This window comes from Hyla sarda, chromosome 2 (genome assembly GCF_029499605.1).
Source record: "Hyla sarda isolate aHylSar1 chromosome 2, aHylSar1.hap1, whole genome shotgun sequence".
Classification (NCBI taxonomy): Eukaryota; Metazoa; Chordata; class Amphibia; order Anura; family Hylidae; genus Hyla; species Hyla sarda.
Genome location: NC_079190.1, coordinates 394,470,325 through 394,497,349, shown reverse-complemented (window position 1 = coordinate 394,497,349; position 27,025 = coordinate 394,470,325). Strand labels below are relative to the sequence as shown.

At 43.1% G+C, this 27,025-nt stretch overlaps 1 protein-coding gene across 2 annotated transcripts in view; it reads right to left on the bottom strand.

Annotated features, from left to right (window-relative positions):
- Nucleotides 1–24,148, bottom strand: part of WDR81 (WD repeat domain 81) — a 76,642-nt gene extending 52,494 nt beyond the window's left edge. The window contains exons 1-5 of one of the 2 annotated variants that reach the window (XM_056558695.1): nucleotides 23,866–24,147; nucleotides 16,253–19,796; nucleotides 12,354–12,461; nucleotides 11,180–11,355; nucleotides 2,058–2,239 (exon numbers count right to left, since the gene is read on the bottom strand). In XM_056558695.1, the coding sequence (XP_056414670.1) occupies nucleotides 2,058–2,239; nucleotides 11,180–11,355; nucleotides 12,354–12,461; nucleotides 16,253–19,739 (3,953 nt within the window). In that variant the 5' untranslated portion in view covers nucleotides 19,740–19,796; nucleotides 23,866–24,147. Of the gene's footprint in view, nucleotides 1–2,057; nucleotides 2,240–11,179; nucleotides 11,356–12,353; nucleotides 12,462–16,252; nucleotides 19,797–23,865 lie in introns of both variants that reach the window. The other variant, XM_056558696.1, reaches the window with a different exon arrangement.
- Nucleotides 24,149–27,025: the final 2,877 nt, after the last annotated feature.

Here is a 27,025-nt window from a genome sequence, read left to right as displayed (position 1 = left end):
ATGCACACCATGTTTTTGCTATATAGTTCCCGTATCAGGTTTTTGAGGAAAAACTGATTCCTCAAAACCTGACTAAACTGTATCAAAAGGTCTGTACAAATTTTAACCCATATAAGGTTGAAAACCGTATACAGTTTGAAAAATGGTGTCCGGTTGCATCCTTTTTTAAGAAAAAAAAACTTAAAAAATACATTTTTAACTTTTCACTCTATTTTGAATAAAGTTTCACTTGTTTCATTGAAATTCCAAGAAAAAAAAACTGTGCAAAGTCAAAAACCGTATGGTGAAAACCGGATGGAACCGGATGCACATACAGTTCTGTACGGTTCCCATTGACACCCATGTTAAAAAAAACAAACGTATACGGTTTAATACAGTTTTTCACCCGGACAAAAAAAAAAAAAAAAACGTGGTAAACTAGGGTTTTGGGTACGGGTAAAAAAAATGACAAAACAGACTAAACCGGATGATGCGTTTGACATACAGTTTAAAATGTTAAGTCAATGCATACAGTTTTCTATACAGTTCCATACGGTTTTTAACTTGAAACCGTATACGGGAACTGTATAGCAAAAACGTGGTGTGCATGCACCCTAACCTTAACTCTACCTGTTTGGGTATAAGGAGAGATCAAGACTAACAGGGCAGGCAGAATCCACCTGGAACCATTTTAATGGCTTGTGGATCAGGCAGCATGAAAGTAATGATAAAAATGGATGTTGTCAATTGCATTTTTGCAAAAGAGCATTTAAACAATATAGAGCAAAAAGTGTGCAGAAATGTAGATTTTGACTAGGGGGCCAGAGTTCTCAATAGGTTAACGGAGGAAGATTCTTTAAAAATATTTTTTGTGTCCGCTAAATGAGGCTGAATAGACCACAGCAGGAAATTAACTAGAACAGCAATATGAAGAAGGCCACGAGTAGAGACCTATGCATAGATCTGTTATACAGATAACTGGCCACAATTCAGTAGGTGTGACACATCAATGCACAACTGGGGGTTAATAGGTATGCAAAAAACAGAGGCTCCACAACTCCCACAATCAACTGAAACAAGCGCATGTCATACAAAATAAATCTGCACATTTTCTTATCTTTAGTTTCTAGAAAATGCATATGAAATAGCTTTCACAATGTATAATCATCCAGTGTGCTCATAATTCGTAGAAGAAAGTTCTCAGAGCTCTTTATTTCTCTCCAGCCAGAGCATGTTAAGCAGGGGCGGTGTTCTGGAGGAGATCTACCGAGACTAAATGTGCCTGAATGCTAGATCTCCTCCGGGTGAGTATACATTGTCAAAGCGGTTTTAGGGTCTATTCACAGTTACAGTATTCTGCACAAATTTCATGCACAGAATTTCAAGCCGTGTTCAGTCAAATAGTTTACATTGGAATCTGCAGCAGAAAATCCTGCGCATCAAATCTGCGCAGAATACTGTAAATGTGAATACACCATTATATGCATTATGCATATGCAATGTTTCTGCAGCATGATAGAAGAGCAGCAAGGAGAAATCTGAAGCTGAAAAACTGATCCCGACCACAATTTGTCATAAAGGACACCATCATGACAAAAATACAGAGGTGGCACTATCCAATCCTCAGATTAAAAATGAATGAAAAATGAAGAAAACCTGCTGCTGTCTGCAATAGAACTGGAAAGATTTCTAAAGATCTAGTAATGAAGCAGCTAAAATCCAGACCTCAATTATTTCATAAAATGTGTAAGCTAGTTCTGTAGTATTATCCATACATTGTGTTACCTTGTGTCACTCGTGTTATGTGTTAACTAAAACAAGTTTTTTTATTTTTTGCTTTCCACACATTTCTTTGATTCTAATGTCATGAAGCGGTACTCTGCTGCTCAGCGTTTGGAACAAACTGTTCCGAACGCTGGAGCCGGGAGTTTGTGACGTCAGGGAGTGACGTCTTGAGAGGGTGGGGCTATGACGTCACAAGCTCCCAGTGGGGGCTCCAGCGTTCGGAACAGTTTGTTCCAAACATTGAGCAGCTGACTACCCCTTTAACAGATATAAATTTTGGTTACAGACATTACCCAACAGTGGCGGAGGTCAGAAAGCTCAACACTGGTAGCAGAACATCTTGGTTGATCTTGGGTAAAATATCCATGAGAGTGGTGTCAGAAAGGTAGATGATGATCTTCTGAGTAAGGGTGACAGCAGCAAGGAGTCCAGCTTCTTTGCGGCTGTTTAGTCTGTACCCACTGCTGGGAGCCACCTAAATGTGTCCAAAGAAAACACAATAAAATAACCATGTGATTGTGAACACTGTTTCCTATAACATCTAGTTGCATAGTTTGAATCATTCTTTATAACTGTTGTTGGACAGTACATTCTAAAGCAACCTCAATGTGTAAGGCTGGGTTCACACTACGTTTTTCAACTACGGTTCCCGCATACTTTTTCTATCAAAAACCGTATGGGGAAAAAAAAAAAAAAATATAAGTTTTTTGAAAATTCTGTCCATTTTTAATGGGAGGGGTCTTTGATGGGGACTTTAGGATGCAAATGAGCATGTGCAAAGAAAAAACGCATACGGTTTTGCCGTATGGAACCGTATACATGTGCGTTTCCTATTGACGTCCATGTTAAAAAAAGGTATGCGGTTGCAATACGGTTTTAAAACGAGTTAAAACCATGGTTGGACACGGTTTGGAGTACTGTTAAAAACTGTATTGCAAGCAAACCGTACGCAACCGTATGCATCAGGGTGCATACAGTTTGCAATGCTTTGCCTATGTATACCGTTTTCAATACCGTTCCATACGTTTTCAATAATGAAAACGTATGCGGGAACCGTAGTTGAAAAACATAGTGTGAACCCAGCCTAAGGAGGAGCTCAACCTGCACCAGCAACCTCACTGTCGTGAGCTCCCCTAGACAACAGCTAGGTAGTCAGGAGCTCCTCCTAAAACAGCACTCTGGCTCGGTAGCTTAAATCACCCAACTAAAAGCTTTTTGTCAGCACAGAAATGTAATATACCTGTTGGGTTACTCTGAGAATAAGCCTAACCTACCACGAGAACAATGGGACTAGTCATAAATGTTACAAAATGGATATAAAACTTGCATACAAACAATCTGCAGAATTGATCCTAAATCAAACAACATTTTGTAGAAATCCTGTAGAAAACATAGTAGTTAATCTTCTTCTGATCTATTCCACTTTCCATTATGGAAATGTTAAAAAGAAAAAGCTTAAAAAGTACCCCTCACCAAATAAAATGTTGTAAACCAACGCAGGCTATGTTCCCTAACTACTCCTAATAAAAAAAAAATAAAAAAAAAAGAGAAATCTTAAAAAGCTCTGTATCATCCTTTATTCTTGCTCACAGCAGGAGAAAGTGGGCGTTTCCCAGCAGGCATGACATCACTGAAGCCTGCTGGGGGGACCACTTCCGCCCTCACATCGTTGCAGTGCTGTGATGACTAGAAGACCTCAGGCTCTGTGCAGCTTTCAGTGAGGCTCTGTGCAGCTTTCAGTGAGGCTCTGTGCAGCTTTCAGTGAGGCTCTGTGCAGCTTTCAGTGAGGCTCTGTGCAGCTTTCAGTGAGGCTCTGTGCAGCTTTCAGTGAGGCTCTGTGCAGCTTTCAGTGAGGCTCTGTGCAGCTTTCAGTGAGGCTCAGTGAAGAAGCACTTCCTGAGTTTGGACTCCTGCCAGGTCGGGAGGAGACCAAACTCAATGTATTAATTGTGGCAGGGAACAGAACAGAGCCACCTAGTAGCATTTTTTCTATTACATTTTAAACAGGTTTATGTTGATAATTTTCAAAGCAAATGAATGGGAAAGGGTCTGCTAATTACAAAAGGAGCACTTTATTAAAAGTTTTATTTGGTAACATGTACTCTTTAAATAAGGAGTGAGGCTTATCATGAACCCTACTGCGATCAAAACAGAGAGGGGAGGCTCCTGTTTTTCAGCCAGACAGGACAGTGAGGCGAAGGAGGTGACATGTTTGACCTCCTGAGACACACAGATTTCTTAATATTTTTTTTAGGTTTTTGTTGTAATATACCACCAAAACACATCAAAATAAAAAAATATACCAAGAAAAGTAATGTGGGGAATTTTTTTTAGTGTTCCTTTAAAGAGTACCTCTCATGATCTTGTTACATTTTATAATCCTGAAATTGCTCTGTATTTTCTGCTCAGTCTCACTATCAGATTCCCAGACTGGGAAGGGGCATTACCCAACAGGCGTGACATCATCTGAAGCCATACAGGGGAGAATTTCCTCCTTCACTCTGCTACACACAGCCCAGAGCAGTTCAGTGTGTGATATGAGCTATGATTGGCTAAGGCTGCACACACACACCCCCTCAGCACTCCAGACTGCAATTACTGATTTTGGACTTCTGCCAGGCTAGCAGGAGTCCAAAGTCTGTGCAAGAGATGGGGGGGGGGGGGGGGTAAAGGTGCTCTAGAGAAGTAGGCACAGTAATTGGAGCTACCCCAAAATGTGGTAGGGGGATAAGCTTCATCCTTAACCCCAATTAAAACCCCTCCTTCAGCTCCTCTAAACAATGACTGTTGCACTTTGCTGAGGCATAGGAACTACTCATGTTGAATCTCTGGATCCGTCAGATCATTCATGTTGGTTACAAAATCAAATTTAATAGTCTTTTCTAGGGATGCACCGAAATTTTGGTCGCCGAAAATGGCCCTTTCGGCATTTTCGGCTGAGGGAACTTTCAGCCGATAATTTAAATCCTAGAGGACGCAGGGCATACAGGTACGTCCTGGGCGCCTGAGACTTAGAGCACCAGGATGTACTTAGCCACCACGGCTATGATGCGAGTTCAGGAGCTGCGCTCGTATCATAGACCAATGGTCCCGGCTACCAAAGTCTTCAAAAAAATATTGATTTTGGGTTGGGTGTAGCAAGGCTTCTGATGAGCCTTCCCCTGGCGCACGTAAGTTATCAGCAAACATGCTCCAGACTGAAAAAAGAAACAGTGACTTGCCATATTAGTATATTATTAAGAAAATGAATTAATAATACATTTAGGTTTCAATAAAGTTTAGGGACAGTGAAGAATCTAAATGCTGAATACGGGGGCAGGTCGGGGCTGGAATAGAGGAGGCAGAGGAGCTGTGGGAGCCGGCTCCCTGCTTCCCTGCAATATGATTAAATGCCAAAGTGACCCCTCATTTTACAGCTCTTTATCTGTACTATAACCCAGCATGTTGGGTTTAGTGCGGTTTAACCAGCTGTGAGATTCTCTTTAAGGTTTTCCATCCTGGTGAGGGGCAAAATGCTCCACTACTAATGAAATGGATCAGAACCGGACCCAGTAACAGATGAGTATCTGCTCCCTTCCTAATTGGGTATCAGGATCAGTGCATGCATGAAGAAAATCACTCTGACACAAAGTTCAGCAAATGATACTTCCTGTATTTATGACAGTTACAAGGGTTTTATAGACTCATGCAATGCGCCGTGTAACAAAGCTATAAGTCATGAATAGCTCTCCTTGTGATTGGTTTCTTCCATCTGCAGGTATCCCTCATCCAGGATGTGGTTTTATCATCTTGGGTGTAGCTCTCTCTGGAGGGGTCATCTTATACACATTGTTTCAAACATGATGGGAGTGGGAGCGAGCTAGTGAGTGGCCATTTTAGCTAGCATATTCTAAATAGACATTTTAGCTTATCCATTACACTAATTCCAGTCTCTCCCATTCAGATTTTTTTCTGCCCTTCAAGATATCACAAAAGTAGGGCCAATGGGATCCCAATCTTCCCCTATTTGTCTACAAGTGATTCAGCTTTACCAAACAAAGTCATCCAGTTTGCCAATGTCTCAGACCTTAGCTTTCATTCGTCAACTAGGGAGCAGAACACATATGGAAAAATAGATCTTTGTGTCATTTACAGTAAGGTCCATAAATATTGGGACATCGACAGAATTCCAAAATTTTTGGCTCTATACACTACCACAATTGATTTGAAATTAAACAAATAAGATGTGCTTTAACTGCAGATTGTCAGGTTTAATTTGAGGGTATTAACATCCAAATCAGGTGAACGGTGTAGGAATTACAACAGTTTGCATGTGCGCATCCCACTTGTTAAGGGACCAAAAGTAATGGGACAGAATAATAATCATAAATCAAAACGTTCACTTTTTAATACTTGGTTGCAAATCCTTAGTAGTCAATTACAGCCTGAAGTCTGGAACGCATAGACATCAGCAGACATTGCTGGGTGTCATCCCTGGTGATATTCTGCCAGGCCTCTGCCTCTCTTCAGTTCCTGCTTGTTCTCTTCAGTTTTGTCTCCAGAAAGTGAAATGTATGCTCAATCGGATCAGGTCAGGTGATTGACTTGGCCATTGCATAACATTCCACTTATTTCCCTAAAAAAACTCTTTGGTTGCTTTTGCAGTATGCTTTGGGTCATTGTCCATCTGCACTGTGAAGCGCTGTACAATGAGTTCTGAAGCATTTTGCTGAATATGAGCAGATAATATTGCCCAAAACACTTCTGAGTTCATCCTGCTGCTTTTGTCAGCAGTCACATCATCAATAAATACAAGAGAACCAGTTCCATTGGCGGCCATACATGCGCACGCCATGACACTACCACCACCATGCTTCACTGATGAGGTGGTATGCTTAGGATCATGTTCCTTTCCTTCTCCATACTCTTCTCTTCCTATTACTCTGGTACAAGTTGATCTTGGTCTCATCTGTCCATAGGATGTTGTTCCAGAACAGTGAAGGCTTTTTTAGATGCCGTTTGGTAAACTCTAATCTGGCCTTCCTGTTTTTGAGGCTTACCAATGGTTTCCATCTTGTGGTGAACCCTCTGTATTCACTCTGGTGAAGTCTTCTCTTGATTGTTGACTTTGACACACATACGCCTACCTCCTGGAGAGTGTTCTGGATCTGGCCAACTGTTGTAAAGGGGGTTTTCCTCACCAGGGAAAGAATTCTTCGGTCATCATCCACAGTTGTTTTCCTTGATCTTCCTGGTCTTTTGGTGTTGCTGAGCTCACCGCTGCGTTCCTTCCTTTTAAGAATGTTCCAAACAGTTGTTTTGGCCACACCTAATGTTTCGGCTATCTCTCTGATGCGTTTGTTTTGTTTTTTCAGCCTAATGATGGTTTGCTTCACTGATAGTGACAGCTCTTTGAATCTCATCTTGGGAGTTGACAGCAACATATTCCAAATGCAAATAGCACACTTGAAATGAACTCTGGACCTTTTATCTGCTCATTGCAATTGTGATAATGAGGGAATAACACACACCTGGACATGGAACAGCTGAGAAGCCAATTGTCCCATTACTTTTGGTCCCTTAACAATTGGGAGGCACATATTCAAACTGTTGTAATTCCTACACCGTTCACATGATTTGGATGTAAATACCCTCAAATTAAAGCTGACAGTCTGCAGTTAAAGCATATCATCTTCATTTTATTTCAAATACATTGTGGTGGTGTATAGAGCCAAAAATGTTAGAATTCTGTCGATGTCCCAATATTTATGGACCTGACTTTATACAGAATGTAGTCTTGGGAAGACTGCAAGGCCAATTGTTCCTCTTACGGAGACAAAGCCCCAGAATTATCAAACTGTGTGAGGAAAAAAATGTGATTTTCCCACAGCAACCAATCACAGCTCAGCTAACAATCTCTGGTAAAGTGAAAGATGAGCTGTGATTGGTGGTTGTGGAAAAATCACTATTTTTTCTCTCACACTGTTTGATAAATCTGGGCCTAAGAGAGGTAATTGAATGGAACATATTCTTATGTGCCTGCAAGCATTGAGTTGGATGACATCACTTAAGGTCACTTCAATCCCTGATCCACCAGGACTGCTTTGAGCAAAAAAAAAAAAATCCCTTGATTAGTAAAGGAACTGCCCCCAAAAAACTATAAATATAGGTTCAGTTGTTCTAGTCACCACAGATGCAAGAGAAATAGGCTGGGGGCTTACACTTCCAACATGAAAGTACAAGGAGTTGGTAGAACTCAGACAGCAGTCTTCAAACTACAGAGAGCAAATGCAGTCTGGGAAGCATTAGAGGAATATCTAAGTGGAAAATACCTAAAAATGTACATCTTTTCTCAGGCATCAGAAAGTGACACATAATCCCTTATCTGCTAAACATATCTGTAGAGTTGTGTTAGCAGTACAACTAAGGGCATCAGAAAACACCCAGGCAGACTAAGTAGTAGATTAGTGCATCCGGGAGAGCAGGAATTGGACAGGTCAGACTTCGAGTTGATAAAGACTTTGGGGGGGGGGGGGGGGGTTCCCCAAACAGACCTGTTTGCCACTCGAAAAAAAAAAGGCAGCTCCTCTTTTTCTCACTAAACCGGAGAGACAATCCCACAGGAGTGGACACTTAAATGGGCTCTGTCACTTTAAAAAAAAAAACTTTTAACAACCCTGGCTGTCTTGAGGAAAATCAGGATGGAAAAGTCCACAGTGATTCTAATGGCTCCCTGCTGGATTATGAGGAGTTGGAATAGATATCTAGAGTCCCTACCAATAGCTCCCCCTCTTTCAGACAAATCAGATTTATTTTGACAGGGTTCCCTATTCCTAAAAGTAGAGAGACTTGTCTGGATTAGAGAGACTTGTCTGGATTCTGAAAGGCAACTTTAAAAAAATTTAAAATAAATAAATAAAAAAGAGGGGCCATCTCTACCATTCATTTGGGAAGAAAGAATTAGATAAATTCAAATTATATAAGAATCTGGAACTAATTTTGTTCATGGTTGGGACCAAAGGGTCCTATTAGATGGCCCAATAGGAGGCAGCAAATAAGCAGAGTCTTTACAAGGCTTAAATGTGCACTCATTTTTGTATTGAACTCTATTTTTGTTTTGAGTTTAAAAAAAGCTGCCACTAGGTGTATCCCTACTTGTCCAGAGCGCATTTTCTCCCATCTTCTGTACAGACTTTGGACTCCTGCTGGCCTGGCAGAAGTCCAAAAGTGGGAAATGCTGAGGGGTGGGGGGGTGCAGCCTTAGCCAGAGTTCATCTCACACACTGAACAGCTCTGGGCTGTGTGTAGCAGAGCGAGGGAGGAAGTTCACCCCTGTATTTCTTCAGATGATGTCACGTCTGCTGGGTTAAGCCCCTTTCCAGTCTGTGAATCTGACCGAGACTGAGCGGAAAATACAGAGCAATATCAAGTTAGAAAACTAACAAATAATAAAAATAAAGGCAGGGGGTGGTTTATCATGATTGGGACAGTGAAATGGGAGGATTTAAAAATTTAACAAGATCATGAGAGGCACTCTTTAACCAATGAGCAGCCCATTTCTATTCATTGTTATTGGCCACATGTACCCTGTTTAGACAGGATAATGTGAGGCAGATGATTCAATGGACACGATCGTTTGCAAAAACTTTTTATATAAAATGCGGGGCTCTGCGCAGTGAGGACAAGCGGGGCTCTGCGCAGTGAGGACAAGCGGGGCTCTGCGCAGTGAGGACAAGCGGGGCTCTGCGCAGTGAGGACAAGCGGGGCTCTGCGCAGTGAGGACAAGCGGGGCTCTGCGCAGTGAGGACAAGCGGGGCTCTGCGCAGTGAGGACAAGCGGGGCTCTGCGCAGTGAGGACAAGCGGGGCTCTGCGCAGTGAGGACAAGCGGGGCTCTGCGCAGTGAGGACAAGCGGGGCTCTGCGCAGTGAGGACAAGCGGGGCTCTGCGCAGTGAGGACAAGCGGGGCTCTGCGCAGTGAGGACAAGCGGGGCTCTGCGCAGTGAGGACAAGCGGGGCTCTGCGCAGTGAGGACAAGCGGGGCTCTGCGCAGTGAGGACAAGCGGGGCTCTGCGCAGTGAGGACAAGCGGGGCTCTGCGCAGTGAGGACAAGCGGGGCTCTGCGCAGTGAGGACAAGCGGGGCTCTGCGCAGTGAGGACAAGCGGGGCTCTGCGCAGTGAGGACAAGCGGGGCTCTGCGCAGTGAGGACAAGCGGGGCTCTGCGCAGTGAGGACAAGCGGGGCTCTGCGCAGTGAGGACAAGCGGGGCTCTGTGCAGTGAGGACAAGCGGGGCTCTGCGCAGTGAGGACAAGCGGGGCTCTGCGCAGTGAGGACAAGCGGGGCTCTGCGCAGTAAGGACAGGTGGGGCTCTGCGCAGTAAGGACAAGCGGGGCTCTGCGCAGTAAGGACAGGCGGGGCTCTGCGCAGTAAGGACAAGCGGGGCTCTGTGCAGTAAGGACAAGCGGGGCTCTGCGCAGTGAGGCTCTATGACATGCCCCTGGCTCACACAGTAGCATGATTGACAAGCCAGGTGCCTGCACAGAGCCCTGCTTGTCTGGCCCACACTATCAGGCAATAGCTGCAGGGACTAGACAGCATTTTTCACACAAAACTATGTACTTTTTAAAGATATATATATATATATCATCATCATATGCAAATTTTCCTGCTTATCGGCCAATTTAAAGAGGGCCTAAAAACTCTATACTTTAGGTCTATGGGAAGTCTATTTAAAACCTTTGCAGAGGAAAAGTTGCCCATAGCAACCAGATTGCCCCTTTATAAATGAAAGAAGCAATTTGATTGGTTGCTATGGGCAACTGATCAACTTTTCCTCTGCATAGATTTTTATAAATCCCCCAAGATGTAAAAAATGTCGCTGTAAAAATGAAAGCTCGTTTACCAAGAGGAATTTTTTCTTTGGGGATGGAAAAGGAAGATGCCTGTACTTCCCAGCGTGTCCAGCTGAACTCTTAATGTCGAACTGGCAAGAGAGAAACGCTGGACTCGTGCTTCATGGTGCCCATGCACCTTATACTAAGGTCAGTCGAAAACTGTGTTGCCAGCTAGGCCAGCCAACTCTAAAGTGTATGGTGTGCTCCCAACTCTACACTGACAGATTATGCCAGTGGAGAACAGAAGTGTTGGGCATTTTGAAATTTTACCACCAGTTTCTATTGTCGAGGAAGAGATAAGCCGTGCAAGCGGTTTGCTGCAGCTTGCACCTTTTCCCCCCATATACATCATATGACCATTCAGCCGAGCAGAACGTCCATGTGTATGAGACTGTCAGGAGAAACATCTGTCGGCTGAATAAACGTTTATGTTACTGTCAGTTATTGAAAATGTATGCCAACCTTTACATGTGAACAGAGCATTAGTCACTAAATCTACATCGGCTTCTATGTATAGATAAATATAAGCAAACAAAAACTTACCAAGTAGCTAATGTAAGGCAGATACTGATACGTTAGGAAAGGTTCTCCATAGAGATGTGCCATGTGCATCAGACAATCCAGCACTGGTTTGGACACTTGATCTCCACACACTGGTCTCTTGACATTTAGTGGGCTATTCTCCTCCATGTTGGATAAAAACTGGTGTCGCTGGTTACCTAGACAAAGCAGAAATCACACATTTTAGACCAAAGCTATACAAAATGAAGTATATGTAGCAACATACAGATTAAGCTGGTCATTGTAAATAGACTGGATTTTGGTACAGCTTTTCCCTTAAAGGGGTATAGGGGGAACTGAACTTATCCAGGATAGAAAACAGGTGTTTGATTCGAGGGGGTACGACCGATGGGACCCCATGTGACCTCCTTGTGGGGCCTGTCCTACTCACCTATCCTCAGAGCACTCAAGACTCCCCCCCCCCCCCCACACTTTTTGAAATAAGCACAAATGAAGGCCAATTAGCCAATCCCCAGTTATGGTGGGACATCGCTGCGGCCAGTGATTGGATGAGCGCCCACCTCAAGAAGGTGGGGGCCAGAGCGTGGCAAGGAGAGGTAAGAAGGAAGGGCCATGTACCAGAGATCACAGGGGGTATGGCCCATTGGTTGGACCCTGTGGAAAGGGGATAAAATCAGTACACCTTTAAAAAGGTATAGGGGCTTGTTAGTGGCTACTAAGATGGGTAACAATACATAAAATTCGATGGAAAAAAAACACAGATGAGCTCAAATGGCATTTGCACATCTGAGGAAGGGGTGTTTTATACAATTAAATACCAAGAATCGTGTATGTGGCTTTGAAATGTGTTATATTTCAATTAACTGCGGCTTTTGGTTAAAAATATCAGCCTAGCAGTTTCTCTACTTGGACCAGTTCCTGTGCCTGACAATCCGGGTATTTTCTACTACTTCCTCAAGATGGGTAACAAGGAACACTATTACAAATATATACACAAAAATATTTGGTAGTGGCATAAAGCCTTATTGGACATACACTGCCAGTATATTATGAGACGATGTGAGATGTCTTAAAGCATTCAAAAGGAGACCATCTCATGAACATTTCTCTTTTAGAACAAGCATGGAATTTATCTGACCATCTATCATACAGCACGTCCCACAGTCGTCCGTGAAGACAAGAGGCAAACAATTACCAACATAACAGGATGTCAGCAACCTCAGCAAATTCCTTGCAATGCAGCGGGAGGTCACGGTAGGACCCAACTTGGCCGAAAGCCACCTCACCATTTTACAGGCTGTATCTGCAACACAAGCAAACAGCTTGATAAACATACAATAAGCAGGAAATATGCCTGACATCTCTAGATAAAGGGGAAAAAATGGTTATTTGTGTTAAAGTTCACTAGTTATAGAGTACTAAAATAAATTCATAAACTTATGTTCGATCTGTTGAAGTCTCCATCCAGTGTGCCTGAACCAGATCAAAAAACACTGCACCCAGAATCTTTCAGTCTGGCAAATTGAGAGATGCCCATGGCTATCTTACCATACTCCATTTAAACTTCAACGGGCACTGTCAGACCCCAAATCTTTTTATATGGTGTTCCTGATGAAAATTAAAGACCTTTTGTTATATGGTTGTTAATTTTTTTTTGAATATTTAATAAAGAAAACAGCTCCTGAAAATCCCGACACTATGGGTCCCCGCACATACTGGGACACTAATCAGTCCTGCAGCAGCATCAGGCTTGTCCATGAGTCATGGACAAGAGATGACTCATGGACAACGCTACATGAGCAGTCACACCAATCACCTCCCACCACAAGGGAGGGACAGGCCCCCTTCCCGAGAGGATTTCTAACACTGTGAGCTAATGAAAAGAGGTATTTGTATAATAAATATAGGTGATTGAGGCATAAAAATTAGATGTACATGGTCAGGTTTAGGTACTAACATATTAAATTATTTTCTGTGGGATCTGACAGGTACGCTTTAAAAGGAGCATCAGAGGGGACAACGAGTGCAATACATCTAGTGTTCTCATCTGAGGTGGTTTCAGATCCTTGGATAAATGTGAATAAACCCTTGCACCCACATAATATAGATGATACTCTTGCTTTGTCAAGTTTGTGCAGTTTAGACTAGAGAGAAAATTAAGGGGATCCTATAGCCCAAATTATTATTCCATTAAGGACATTAGCAGGGTGAGACTTAACAGACGCCTTTTTCCCAGTCTCAAGGCACAGTTCCCAGTTCCCCTGCTATTCACCTGGCTCCACACCAAAGACAAAAGAGATACGCAATATAGTGCACTGTATTTCAAAAAATTATCTTTATTGCACATAAATTTAAACAAAACGCAGACAGTACAGTTAAAATCAATTAAAAGGCCCAAATGGCCACCGCACTAACAAGGGGAGTCCTAGGGGGGCACCTACCCGGTTACTCCTCCATCAGCCGTCTTTTGTTCTTTATGCCCTATGTTACTAGTGAAAACTATTCAGGTTGTATTCAAGTTATTGTTTTTGTTGGATTAAAACTGTATTGGTGTGACATCATTCTAATTTATTTTGTGACGGGCTTGTAATTTACATATTTGTAGAGGCAGGTGCCCTGGGTGGGGTTCCCCTCTTTTAGGGGACTCCCCCTGTTAGTGTGGTGGCCATTTGGGCCTTTTAATTGATTATATTGATAGATATTGATATAGTGTATCTCTTTTGTCTTTGGTGAAGTACTTTTTGGTTGGTACGCATAGTAGCACCCCTTCAATGTTTATGGTGCTGAGCCCGCCCATTCTTATGTGTATAGATTCACCAGGCTCCCGACCAGGCACACTGTATTGTGACAAGCTGTTTCACACACAGAACAAGTGACTTCTGCTTTACACACAAAGCCTCTGTGAAACAGCTGATCACAATGCAGAGTGTTGGGACCAGAGGTGGGTAAATCACAGTGGAACGGAGCTGCGTCTTAAGACGGGGTGCAGGGTGGCTGTTCAGCCTTACCCTGCTAATGCCCCAGTATGGAATAATATTTTTAGCTGGAGTGGGGCTTCAAAACCTGGTATTACTTGGAAACTAAATATTACACAGACATCAGCCGATAAAGGCTTGTGGATGGGTTGCAACAACCTCAACATATCATGTTACTTGAGTAACAAAAAACAATAATATATATTTCTGTAAACTAGATAATACTCACTTCCCTCCACACATACTATACAGAATGCCATCCAAACCTACCACTTGACTATCTGGGAACAGTCAACAAGCTACTTTTAAATGTGTCTAGAACTAGACTAGAGAATATTGTACTGCTATGTGTCTGAAAGGGTTATTCCAGCAATAGAAAGTGTTTACTAAAGGAGTGTGAGTGTTTAAAAATAACAAAACAATACCCACCTGCCCTGACCCCCCCCCCCCCATCCCTAGCTCCCAGTCCTCACTGCTTACACTGATGTGTAATAAAAAACGAGAAAAACAACAAGAGGTGCGCCCCTAGTGAGGACCGTTTGATGGTAGTGAAAGTGTAACATAAAGATGGGTTCTTACCCCTAAGTGTTGCGCTTAGAGCACAACACCTATAGTAGCGTAGAAATCACGGGACACCGCTGCCACGAGGAACCACCCGGTTTGACATCCGTCAGTCCGGTAGTAGGCAATGAAAGGAAATATGTAGATAGATTCCTCTTAGAAAGGCGCTGGTACCCAAGGATGGAGATAAACTTCTTTATTGGCAACGCGTTTCGACGAAGATCCCGGTTCGGGATCGAAACGCGTTGCCAATAAAGAAGTTTATCTCCATCCTTGGGTACCAGCGCCTTTCTAAGAGGAATCTATCTACATATTTCCTTTCATACACTGATGTGTAGGCCCTGCAGAAAATGCCTGCTCAGCCAGTCACGGGATACTCGCCTCAGCATGTGAATAGCTCCTGTGGAGTTGACATGTAAAAAGAAGTTGTGTAGTGTCATTAATTTGGATTCTTCCAGGGTCATTTCATGGCTTTATGGGGAACTTTTGCACTCCTACCATGAAGTCTCCCTTGTTGGTCCGTGAAAAGTGGGAGGGTGATTTAGGGCACTTGTCGGATGTGGAGTGGTCTACTATTCTGTCACAATTCCCCCAGCTGTCCCTTTCTGGGGCAAGATACGTGGTAACTTGGGACTGTTCCGGGGTGGGTGGAAGATGATTTTGAGGACTAATGGGAATGGGGTTTGTATTTCATTTATTGTAAAGGTATAAAGTTCAATTTAAAAAAATCTGATTTAAAAGAAAATTGTGGAGAGCAGTGGGGAACGGGAGCCACTGAAACGGCAGCTGCCAGAGACTGAGGAAGGAGAGTATGTTTTTTTTTTCTTTTTCTTTTTAAGCATCCATAATCCCTTGAAGGAAATACCCATTACCAAAATAATCCTGTAATGCCTTTATAACCTTGCAGCTTTGATTACTAACACAAGAACACTCAATACCTAAGATACAGTTCAAATGCTTTAAAGGGGTATTCCAGGAAAAACTTTTTTTTATATATCAACTGTCTCCAGAAAGTTAAACAGATTTGTAAATTACTTCTATTAAAAATTCTTAATTCTTTCAATAATCATAATTTGCTGAAGTTGAGTTGTTTTCTTTCTGGCAACAGTGCTCTCTGCTGACATCTCTGCTTGTCTCGGGAACTGCACAGAGTAGAAGAGGTTTGCTATGGGGATTTGCTTCTAAACTGGGTGGTTCCCGAGACACGTGTCATCAGAGAGCACTTAGACAGAAAATAACTCAACTTCAGCAGCTCATAAGTACTGAAAGGATTAAGATTTTTTAACAGAAGTAATTTACAAATCTATTTAACTTTCTGGAGCCAGTTGATATATAAAAAATATGTTTTTTCCTGGATAACCCCTTTAATTCCACATTTGATAATCCAACTTGTTCCCATCTCAGAAGTCCAAACTATCACACTGTACTTTAAAGACTGTTGGGTGCATTCTAGATCTTATCTTGTCTAGCTGTTTCATCATAGTCTGACAAATACTGGTGAAATATTCATCTATTTTTAAGGATTACAATTATTTTTCCTAAGTAATTATTTCCTTACCTATCAAGATCTTTTGTTCTTTTTCTTCTGTTTGGTTAGTCAAATCGGTTTCATCTTCTTCCAGTTCTCTACTGTCACTTGCCAGCACTGTATCAGCAGAGGTATCAGTATTGACAGATAGGGTTAGCTCTGAAATACTTGGAGAACATTCTCGCTCTTCTTCTTCTTCAGACTCCTCACTCTGCTTTAGATCTTGGCTGCTATCTCCAGATTTCAGACTACCCTTTTCTCTAATGGAATCATTATCTGTCGCTTTCTCGTCTCCTAAAGAAACTTCACTTGTACTGCTTTTGTCACTTAACCGACCAAGGCTGACAGATTCTGGTTCCTGTGGCTGAAGAGGGTCACTGACATACAGGCCTGACTGAAAGTCTTCATTTTCTGCAAGGTAAACCTGGTCATGAAAGCTGACCCCAGAAGTATAGTCTAAGAGTTCATGGGATGAGGAACTCCGATCTACACTGTTGAGCCTACTTTCTCCAAATTCACAGGAGGCTGGGCTTTCTCCACCACTTTCTTCATCTTCAGCAGCTCCAGAAAGTAGCTTTCCTTCCTCACCTGAACTTTCCACACCAACAAGTATTTGCAGCACATGTGTAAGCAGATTAGAAAGAAATGCTTGTAAACCCAAACGTACTATGAGCTGAGCCACAAAGCAATCTGTGTAAAGGTAAAATCTTCCATGAAGATATGAAGGGTTTTCATATGCACCAATAAGCGGCTTCATTAGATACTTGTTTGCATTTTTAGGACCTAAAGCTTTGGCCACAGGCTCAAAAAGATACCAAGCTGCGTATACAGCTGTGCTTTGATCAGTCATTAAAGACAAGACAAAAGGAAGAATGATTTCTAATCCCTCAGGGGTGATATCACAAAGAATACCATCAATTTGCTGCCACAATTGGAAAACAAGTTCCCGACCTTGGCTGTCATCTTCTGTTCTTCTGGACTGATAGGTTAAAATAAATTTATGAAGATTTGGAAAGTACGTAGGGAAAGGAATGGTGGAACAAAAAGGACTAAGGAGCTGTGCAGGACAGGGTGGAGGAAGACCATTAGAAATGTGGGGGAATTCAAAAAGTTTCACATGTTCCTCAATGTTCTTTCCACCAAAAAGCATGTCATCCGGCGTGTGTATCTGCAACAGTAAGTCCAGCATCTGTAAAAGAGGAGTGGGAATCTCTTTAACATGATGTTTGCTAAGATTACGGACAATGGAATACCGCTCCTTCATAGGTGCTTTTGGTGCCATTGTGTGAATTTTTGGTGCAAAAATAATCTCCGCTATCATCACCCCCAAAGCCTGAATGTCCCTCTCAAAAAAATCCTGAAGGCTCAGAGAAAGCTTTTTTTTAGACTCTTTTACAGGAAGAATAGTGCTATGCAAACCTCGAACTAAAAAGTTGTCCAGCTTTTCTAGTTCTTCTAGAGCCTGTATTGGATTAAAGCCTTCAGGTAGGGATATTTTCCCACCATTTTCATCAGAAACAACCTTAAATTGTCTATTTGACTTAACTAGTAGTGCTCTGCTTTCACTTGAAAAGTTACCAGCACTAGTGATTTGGAGTGAGGGTATAGTGGTGGGTTCACTAGTCTTTCCTGTAGATCCTAAAGCATCTAGAGCTTCAGTCCCTTGTTCCAGATCATCGTCCAAAGAGCCTACTTTTTCACCTGTCCAGTGGCCGTCACAAGCAGTGGCCTCTAGAACCACACTATTGATAGCACCTTTATCATCACTTGCAGCCATCTCATATGTTTTAGATGGGACTATATTAGGAGCTTCAAATAAGGAATACACAGGGCCCAGAAGACGTTTAGGATGTGGTTGATCAAACAACTGTACAACTCCATAGCATGTCAAGTTTGTATGATTATCCACCAAATGGAGACACACATTTTTTTCTTTGACTGCATTCTTTCCTGTCAACTTGTACCCAAATGTGAGATCAATCCAATGGTGAAGATCCTGGGAAACATCCCTACTTTCTAGTAGTGCTCGGTGAACATGGATGAAGTCTTCATAGGAGCTACACCAGGATGGAATGTCGAGATCTGGCATGTCTGGATGAATAGATTTAAATATGGTAGAATCTGTGTAAAACTCTGGAATACATTCATCTGGGGTCCACCCCTGCATGCGTTCCATGCTTGCAGGGTATTCATTTGGTTCCCACTGAGAGCGAACGTGATTGCACAGCACTGCTTTAGGGGTCTGTCGGGCCTTATACACATAGTATGTGATATCAGATAATACATCAGAGATGTGATGAGGAACATGCAACTGGTCTGAACTGCTACCTCCGGTAACAAAAGCCTGCTTTGTCATCTCATATGTAAATTCTAGCTGTTTATCACCCTTGTTGAGTCTGAATTTAGATTTCTTTAGGTCTCGAAATTTGCCATTTTTGGTCGTAAAATCAACAACCCACGGTAGGACTGGATGGTAGTTTGGATCTCCTTCTCTTCTTCCAGCCAATCTGTTCAGGTACATAAGGTAGTCAAAGTTGCTAACTCTTCCATGAATCCAGCCTATAACTCGTTCTTTCAGCTCTGTGTTGCATGAAGTACAAAGTTGGCTACATTTCACTTGGTCTGTAATGTTTTCTGAACTGTTGGTACAGTCCAAAACACTTTCAATCGGTGTCTCATAGTCAATAAAGTTCGGTCTTAACTGACTGCAAAGTTTTTCATCAACAGCTACATTGCATAAAGAAATAGCTCCACTGGATAGGCCTGCCTGGTGACAAGCTTTCATGGCCTGTAGGATATTATATAGAATAAAGAGAACTTTGGCATGGCTGTTTGCAAGCTTAGCTGGGCTAAACGTGACAGCATCATACAAGGAATACTGCACATATGGTAATATAATATAGATCATGTCAGCAGACTCTATCAGAGCCTCAGCTGGAACAATATTTGGACATAGTGACCCAACAACAAAATTGGCACTTTCTTTAGAGGGTGAGATGCTAGCATTTGCCTTCGTTGCGTGTATGAAGGAACAACTGTAGACTTTTTGGAGAGACAGCTTAAGAGCATCCAGGGCCTTCATGCTTGGAGCTTTAGTTAAGCTTTCATAGGGTTGTACATAAGTCCTGCAAGCTTTGTTCCACATATTCTTGTAGTTCTGCTGAGCAACATTGTGCATAAACCTAATCAAAGTCTCAGAATCACCACTATGTCCTTGCAGGAAACCATTGTCTAAAGCCACAGAATAGGCTAGTTTTCTTTTCTGCAGTCCATGAATCTCTATCCTTGTCCAGCCAACTGGTAACTTCTGGACAGATCTCTGCAAAAAAGTCTGTATTTCGACACAACTGAATCCCTCGGGCTTAGGGCATTGCACCGGAACTGCTCTACGCTCCTTAAGGGTCAAAAGCCATTTCTGAGACACAAGGGCAACCACATGACTCTGGGACTCACAGATGCCAAGCTGATTTTGGTCAATGCCAAGTTCTTTCCTAATATACTTTACCAGCCACTCCATTTTGGCAAGGATTGACAGAGCGAGGGTGTAGACTCATCACATTTTAGTATTTGCAGCCTATAAAATTAAACAAAGAATTATTTAAATATTAAGTAAATTTGCTTTACTAACGTCTATTGCTTAGCACTATCAGTCCTTTAGACCACATCTGAGTCACAATGGGAATTTCCTGTAACTTGGAATGTATTACACAGACACTAAACATACAGATATCATAAAAACATCTTTAGTATTAATTGTTGTAAAAATGTAACATCTTAAAGCATTAGTGTCATTAAAGGAGTAATCCGCACCTAGACATCTTATCCCCTATCCAAAGGATAGGGGTTAAGATGTCTAATCGAGGCTTGCATTGAGGGGCGGAGCGTGACGTCACACGGGGGCGTAGGCGTGACGTCACACGCCGCTGTAATCAGACCCGGAGCGAACACGCTCCGGGGACTGATTACAAATGGGGTGTCGCGTGCAAGCTCCCGGGGGTCCCCTGCGGCGGGACTCCCGTGATCAGGCATCTTATCCCCTATCCTTTGGATAGGGCATAAGATGTGTAAGCACCGGAGAACCCCTTTAAGGACCAGACCAATTTTATTTTTGCATTTTCGTTTTTTCCTCCTCGCCTTGTAAAAATCTTATATTTCCATCCACAGACCCATATGAGGGTTTGTTTTTTGCGTTACCAATTGTACTTTGTAATGACATCACTTATTTTACCATAAAATGTACGGTGCAACCAAACAAATCATTTATGTGGAAAATTGAAAAGAAGCCCGCAATTTAGCAAATTTTGGAAGGTTTGATTTTCACACTGTACACTTTCCGGTAAAAAGGACATGTTTTCTTTATTCTGTGGGTCAATACGATTAAAATGATCCCATGTTATATGCTTTTCTATAATTCTACCACTTAAAAAAAATCTTAAACCATTTTAACAAAATTAGTATGTTTGAAATTGCCCTATTTTGACCACCTATAACCTTCTAATTTTCCATATATAGGGCGAAATGAGGGCTCATTTTACTTTATATACATTTTTTATGAATTTTTTTGGGAATACAATGTGACAAAAGAAGCAATTGTGGACTTTTTTGTGGATTTTTTTATGTTTACGCCGTTCTCCGTTTGGGATAATTAACAATATATTTTAATAGTTCAGACTTTTACGCATGCGGCAATACCAAATATGTGTATTCATAATTTTTTTTAACGCTTTTTGGGGGGTAAAATGGGAAAAACGGACGTTTTACTTTTTTATTGGGGGGGAGGGGATTTTTTTTTCCTTTTTACACTTACGTCCCCATAGGGGACTATTCTTAGCAATTAGTTGATTGCTAATACTGTTCAGTGCTATGTATAGCACTGATCAGTATTATCTGTGATCTTCTGCTCTGGTCTGCTCGATCTCAGACCAGAGCAGAAGACCCCAGGAGACGGCCGGAGCCAGGTGAGGGGACCTCTGGCCGCCATGCTGGATGAATGGATCCTCGCGGCAGCGCTGCGGGTGATCCGATCATCCATTCAAAGTACCGCACTGCTGCAGATGCCGTGATCTGTATTGATCTCGGCATCTGAGGGGTTAATGGCGGATATCTGCGCGATTGCAGCCGGGACCTGCCGCGCGCACTGCTCCGGTGCTCACGATCATGGCGGCGCGTAAATGTACGTCATGGTGCGTTAAGTACCTCGGCACCATGACGTTTACGTCCATTGTCGCTAAGGGGTTAAAGAACTGCAGTACCCTGTTCTTTACCAGTTGAAACTTATTTGAATAATTTGATGGTTTACTTCAATGACATAGGGGGAGATTTATCAAAACCTGTTTCCCATAGCAACCAATCAGATTGCCTCTTATTTTTAAGAAGGCCTCTGAAAAATGTAAGAAGTGATCTGTTGGATTATTATTATTTTTTTTTTTTTATTGCAGCAGCCTAGGCATAAAGAGAGAGAAAAAAATACCGTATTTGCTGGAGTACCCTTTTAAGTCTTAAGACTAACTGCGGAATCTCTGGGCAGAATTTCTGCCAGAGATCGAGCCGGCGGTGCTAGGACAGCGTGGACAACATTGCTGTCCCCATAGATGGCAATGCATTTCTGAGCAGATCTCCCAAAAGATCCACCCAGAAATGCAGTCTATGGGGGGCAGCAATATAGTCTGCTCGGTCCTAGCGCCACCAGCTCAATGTCCGGCAGAAATTATGCCTAGAAATTCTGCAGTGTGAACCCAGCCTTAGACTTCGCTTTTAAAGGAGAATCTGCCATAATAAATCAGATCTTGTCTTTGGATTAAAAAGCTGCATCTACAAATCCGAATGTGTGAACACAACCAAATAAGTTTTTTTTCAAACAATTTTTTTGTGACTGGTGAGGGTTATATATCGGGGGACTCCTTAAAAGGGTACTCCACTGGCGAAAACATTTTCTTTTAAATGAACTGGTGCCGGAAAGTTAAACAGATTCGTAAATTACTTCTATTAAAAAATCTTAATCCTTCCAGTATTCATCAGCTGTTGTATACTACAGAGGAAGTGCTTTTATTTTGTAATTTATTTTCTTTCTGTCCACGGTGCTCTCTGCTGACACCTCTGTCCATGTTAGGAACTGTCAAAGCAGGATAGGTTTGCTATGGGGATTTGCTCCTTCTCTGGACAGTTCCCGACATGGACAGAGGTGTCAAAAGAGAGCACTGTGATCAGACATTAAAAAAGAAAAGAACTTCCTGTGGAGCTGATACAGCAGCTGATAAGTACTGGAAGGATTAAGATTTTTAAATAGAAGTAATTTATAAATCTGTTTAACTTTCTGTCACCAGTTGATTAAAGGGGTACTCCACTGGAAAACAATTTTTGTTTTAAAAGTTCAACTAGTGCCAGAGAGTTAAACCAATTTGTAAATTATTTCTATTTAAAAATCTTAATCCTTCCAGTACTTATGAGCTGCTATATGCTCCACAGGAAGTTGTATTTCTTTTTGTAGTTCTTTTCAGTCTGACCACAGTGCTCTCTGATGACACCTCTGTCCATGTCAGAAACTGCACAGAGTACAAGCAAATATTCATAGCAAACCCCTTCTGCTCTGGACAGTTCCTGATATGGACAGAGGTGTCAGCAGAGAGCACTGTAGTCAGACAGAAAAGAAGTCCGGAAAGAAATACATCTTCCTGTGGAGTATAAAGCAGCACATAAGTAAGGAAAGGATTAAGATTTTTAAGTAGAATTCATTTACAAATCTGTTTAACTTTCTGGCACCAGTTGTTTTTCACCAGAGTACCCCTTTAAAAAAAATGTTTTCCAGCAGAGCACCCCTATAATGGTAAAAGTTCTGCTGTATAAGGCCATGTTCACACTACGGAATTCCACGAGCGGAACTCCGCGAGCGGAATTCCGTGGTGTGAACTTAACATTAGTGTGAATGGGTCTCCGCGAGACTCGTTCACACTGCAGAATTTCCGCGGCTGACAATTCCGCTGCTGAAACTATTCCGCGCAAAAGAAAGAACATGTTCATTCTTTGCGTGGATTCCGTGAGCACTGCATAGCCGTCAATGGTGACGGCTCAGTGCCCTGCAGCCCTAGCGCCGAAGTTCCTTCGGCGGTGGCCTCCAGGCGGAATCTCCGCTCGCAGAATTCAGCCCGCGAGAATTCCATAGTGTGAACATGGCCTAACTAAGACTATCCACATTTGCTGTTTATTTCCTGATCGGGCACCACTACATGGTGTGAAGAGAGTCTTAGGATTTTATGATCTGATCCCTGTTTTAGCTTTAAGAACTGCATTAAAAAAAATAAATAAAAAAGGAACATTTTGAGCAGCCTGGTCATAAAGAACCTATGTAGATCAGACTGTGGATTAGTGTTTCCCAATCAGGGTGCTTCCAGCTGTAGCAAAACTACAACACCCAGCATGCCCAGACAGCCGTTGGCTGTCTGGGCATGCTGGGAGTTGTAGTTTTGCAACAGCTGGAGACATTGTGTTTGTGGATGATAAGAGGTTATACAGGCAGGACAATGCTTCTAGATATATTACTGCAAGCAATGTAATAATATACAATACCTGTAAAACTAATACACAACACATACACGTAGAACATACGTTATATAATGTTAGAGCTATAAGGATGAGGAGCCACTTACCTCAGCTGTCACTATACACAGCATACAGCCTGCACACATTACATGACAGCACAAGTGACACCAGCCCGCACAGCAGAGTGCACTGACAGCTCCAGCACCGCTACACCGGGCAGGGAGGGGACACTATACAGACAGCTATGCCCGCGCTGTCCCCTCTATACCGCCGCACCAGCGCTTCCAAACTGGGTCAGGTGAGATGAGGGAAGTCTGGGCTCAGCCATGTTGGATCAGCTGACAGCAGTCATGTGACCCAGCGCGTCCCCCCTCTCTCTAGCGGGGAAGTGGCACGTGGCTGTGAGGCAGGAGCTCGCGCATAGCTGATCACATGACTCTCCCGGGATCTCTAGAAATAAGTTTTCTGGGCTGGCAGCATTGCAGACAGTGGGCACGAGTCATTGTGGTTGAAATGCCAATGGGGTGGCAGTAGCTGAGACTTCTCCTCAGTAGTTTTCCTTTATCTCCCTCCTCAGTAGTTTTCCTTTATCTCCCGCCACACGTTCGCTCATGCATGACTTACTTTATTTTCTGGATTACTCTAGTTTGTTTCCTTGTTTTTTTGCAAAATAAGTTGTAGATTGCTGTGAATTATTTTAGGGTACGCCTAGGGCCTAGTTTATATTGGGTTCTGCGTATGCACCAGTAGAGCCCCCAGCACATAGGACTCAGTTTATATTGGGTTTTGTGTATGCACCAGTAGAGCCCCCAGCACATATGGCTTAGTTTATATTGGGTTCTGTGTATGCACCAGTAGAGCCCCCAGCACATAGGGCTCAATTTATATTGGGTTCTGTGTATGCACCAGTAGAGCCCCCAGCACATAGGACTCAGTTTATATTGGGTTCTGTGTATGCACCAGTAGACCCCCCAGCACATAGGACTCAGTTTATATTGGGTTCTGTGTATGCACCAGTAGAGCCCCCAGCACATAGGACTCAGTTTATATTGGGTCCTGTGTATGCACCAGTAGAGCCCCCAGCACATAGGGCTCAATTTATATTGGGTTCTGTGTATGCACCAGTGGAGCCCCCAACACATAGGGCTCAGTTTATATTGGGTTATGCGTATACACCAGTTGAGCCCCCAGCCCATAGGGCTTTGTTTATATTGGGTTTTGTGTATGCACCAGAGCCCCCAGCACATAGGGCTCAGTTTATATTGGGTTCTGCGTATGCACCAGCAGAGCCCCCAGCACATAGGACTCAGTTTATATTGGGTTCTATGTATGCACTAGTGGAGCCCCCAGTACCTAGGTCTCAGTTTATATTGGTTTCTGCGTATACACCAGTAGAGCCCATAGGGCTTTGTTTATATTGGGTCCTGCGTATGCACCAGTAGAGCCCCCAGCACATAGGGCTCAGTTTATATTGGGCTCTGCATATGCACAGTAGAGCCCCCAGCACGTAAGGCTCAATTTATATTGGGTTCTGCGTATGCACCAGTAGAGCCCCCAGCACATAAGGCTCAGTTTATCTTGGGTTTTGCGTATACACCAGTATAGCCCCCAGCACATAGGACTCAGTTTATATTGGGTTCTGTGTATGCACCAGTAGAGCCCCCAGCACATAGGGCTCAGTTTATATTGGGTTCTGTGTATGCACCAGTAGAGCCCCCAGCACATAGGGCTCAGTTTATATTGGGTTCTGTGTATGCACCAGTAGACCCCCCAGCACATAGGGCTCAGTTTATATTGGGCTCTGTGTATGCACCAGTGGAGCCCCCAACACATAGGGCTCAGTTTATATTGGGTTCTGCGTATACACCAGTAGAGCCCCCAGCACATAGGACTCAGTTTATATTGGGTTCTGTGTATGCACCAGTAGAGCCCCCAGCACATAGGGCTCAGTTTATATTGGGTTCTGTGTATGCACCAGTAGAGCCCCCAGCACATAGGGCTCAGTTTATATTGGGTTCTGTGTATGCACCAGTAGAGCCCCCAGCACATAGGACTCAGTTTATATTGGGTTCTGTGTATGCACCAGTAGAGCCCCCAGCACATAGGACTCAGTTTATATTGGGTTCTGTGTATGCACCAGTAGAGCCCCCAGCACATAGGACTCAGTTTATATTGGGTTTTGTGTATGCACCAGTAGAGCCCCCAGCACATAGGACTCAGTTTATATTGGGTTCTGTGTATGCACCAGTAGAGCCCCCAGCACATAGGGCTTAGTTTATATTGGGTTCTGTGTATGCACCAGTAGAGCCCCCAGCACATAGGGCTTAGTTTATATTGGGTTCTGTGTATGCACCAGTAGAGCCCCCAGCACATAGGGCTCAGTTTATATTGGGTTTTGTGTATGCACCAGTAGAGCCCCCAGCACACAGGGCTCAGTTTATATTGGGTTCTGCGTATGCACCAGTAGAGCCCCCAGCACATAGGGCTTTGTTTATATTGGGTTCTGTGTATGCACCAGTAGAGCCCCCAGCACATAGGGCTTAGTTTATATTGGGTTCTGTGTATGCACTAGTGGAGCCCCCAGCACATAGGGCTTAGTTTATATTGGGTTCTGTGTATGCACTAGTGGAGCCCCCAGCACATAGGACTCAGTTTATATTGGGTTCTGTGTATGCACCAGTAGAGCCCCCAGCACATAGGACTCAGTTTATATTGGGTTCTGTGTATGCACCAGTAGAGCCCCCAGCACATAGGACTCAGTTTATATTGGGTTCTGTGTATGCACCAGTGGAGCCCCCAGCACATAGGACTCAGTTTATATTGGGTTCTGTGTATGCACCAGTAGAGCCCCCAGAACATAGGACTTAGTTTATATTGGGTCCTGTGTATGCACCAGTAGAGCCCCCAGCACATATGGCTTAGTTTATATTGGGTCCTGTGTATGCACCAGTAGAGCCCCCAGCACATAGGGCTCAATTTATATTGGGTTCTGTGTATGCACCAGTGGAGCCCCCAACACATAGGGCTCAGTTTATATTGGGTTATGCGTATACACCAGTTGAGCCCCCAGCCCATAGGGCTTTGTTTATATTGGGTTTTGTGTATGCACCAGAGCCCCCAGCACATAGGGCTCAGTTTATATTGGGTTCTGCGTATGCACCAGCAGAGCCCCCAGCACATAGGACTCAGTTTATATTGGGTTCTATGTATGCACTAGTGGAGCCCCCAGTACCTAGGTCTCAGTTTATATTGGTTTCTGCGTATACA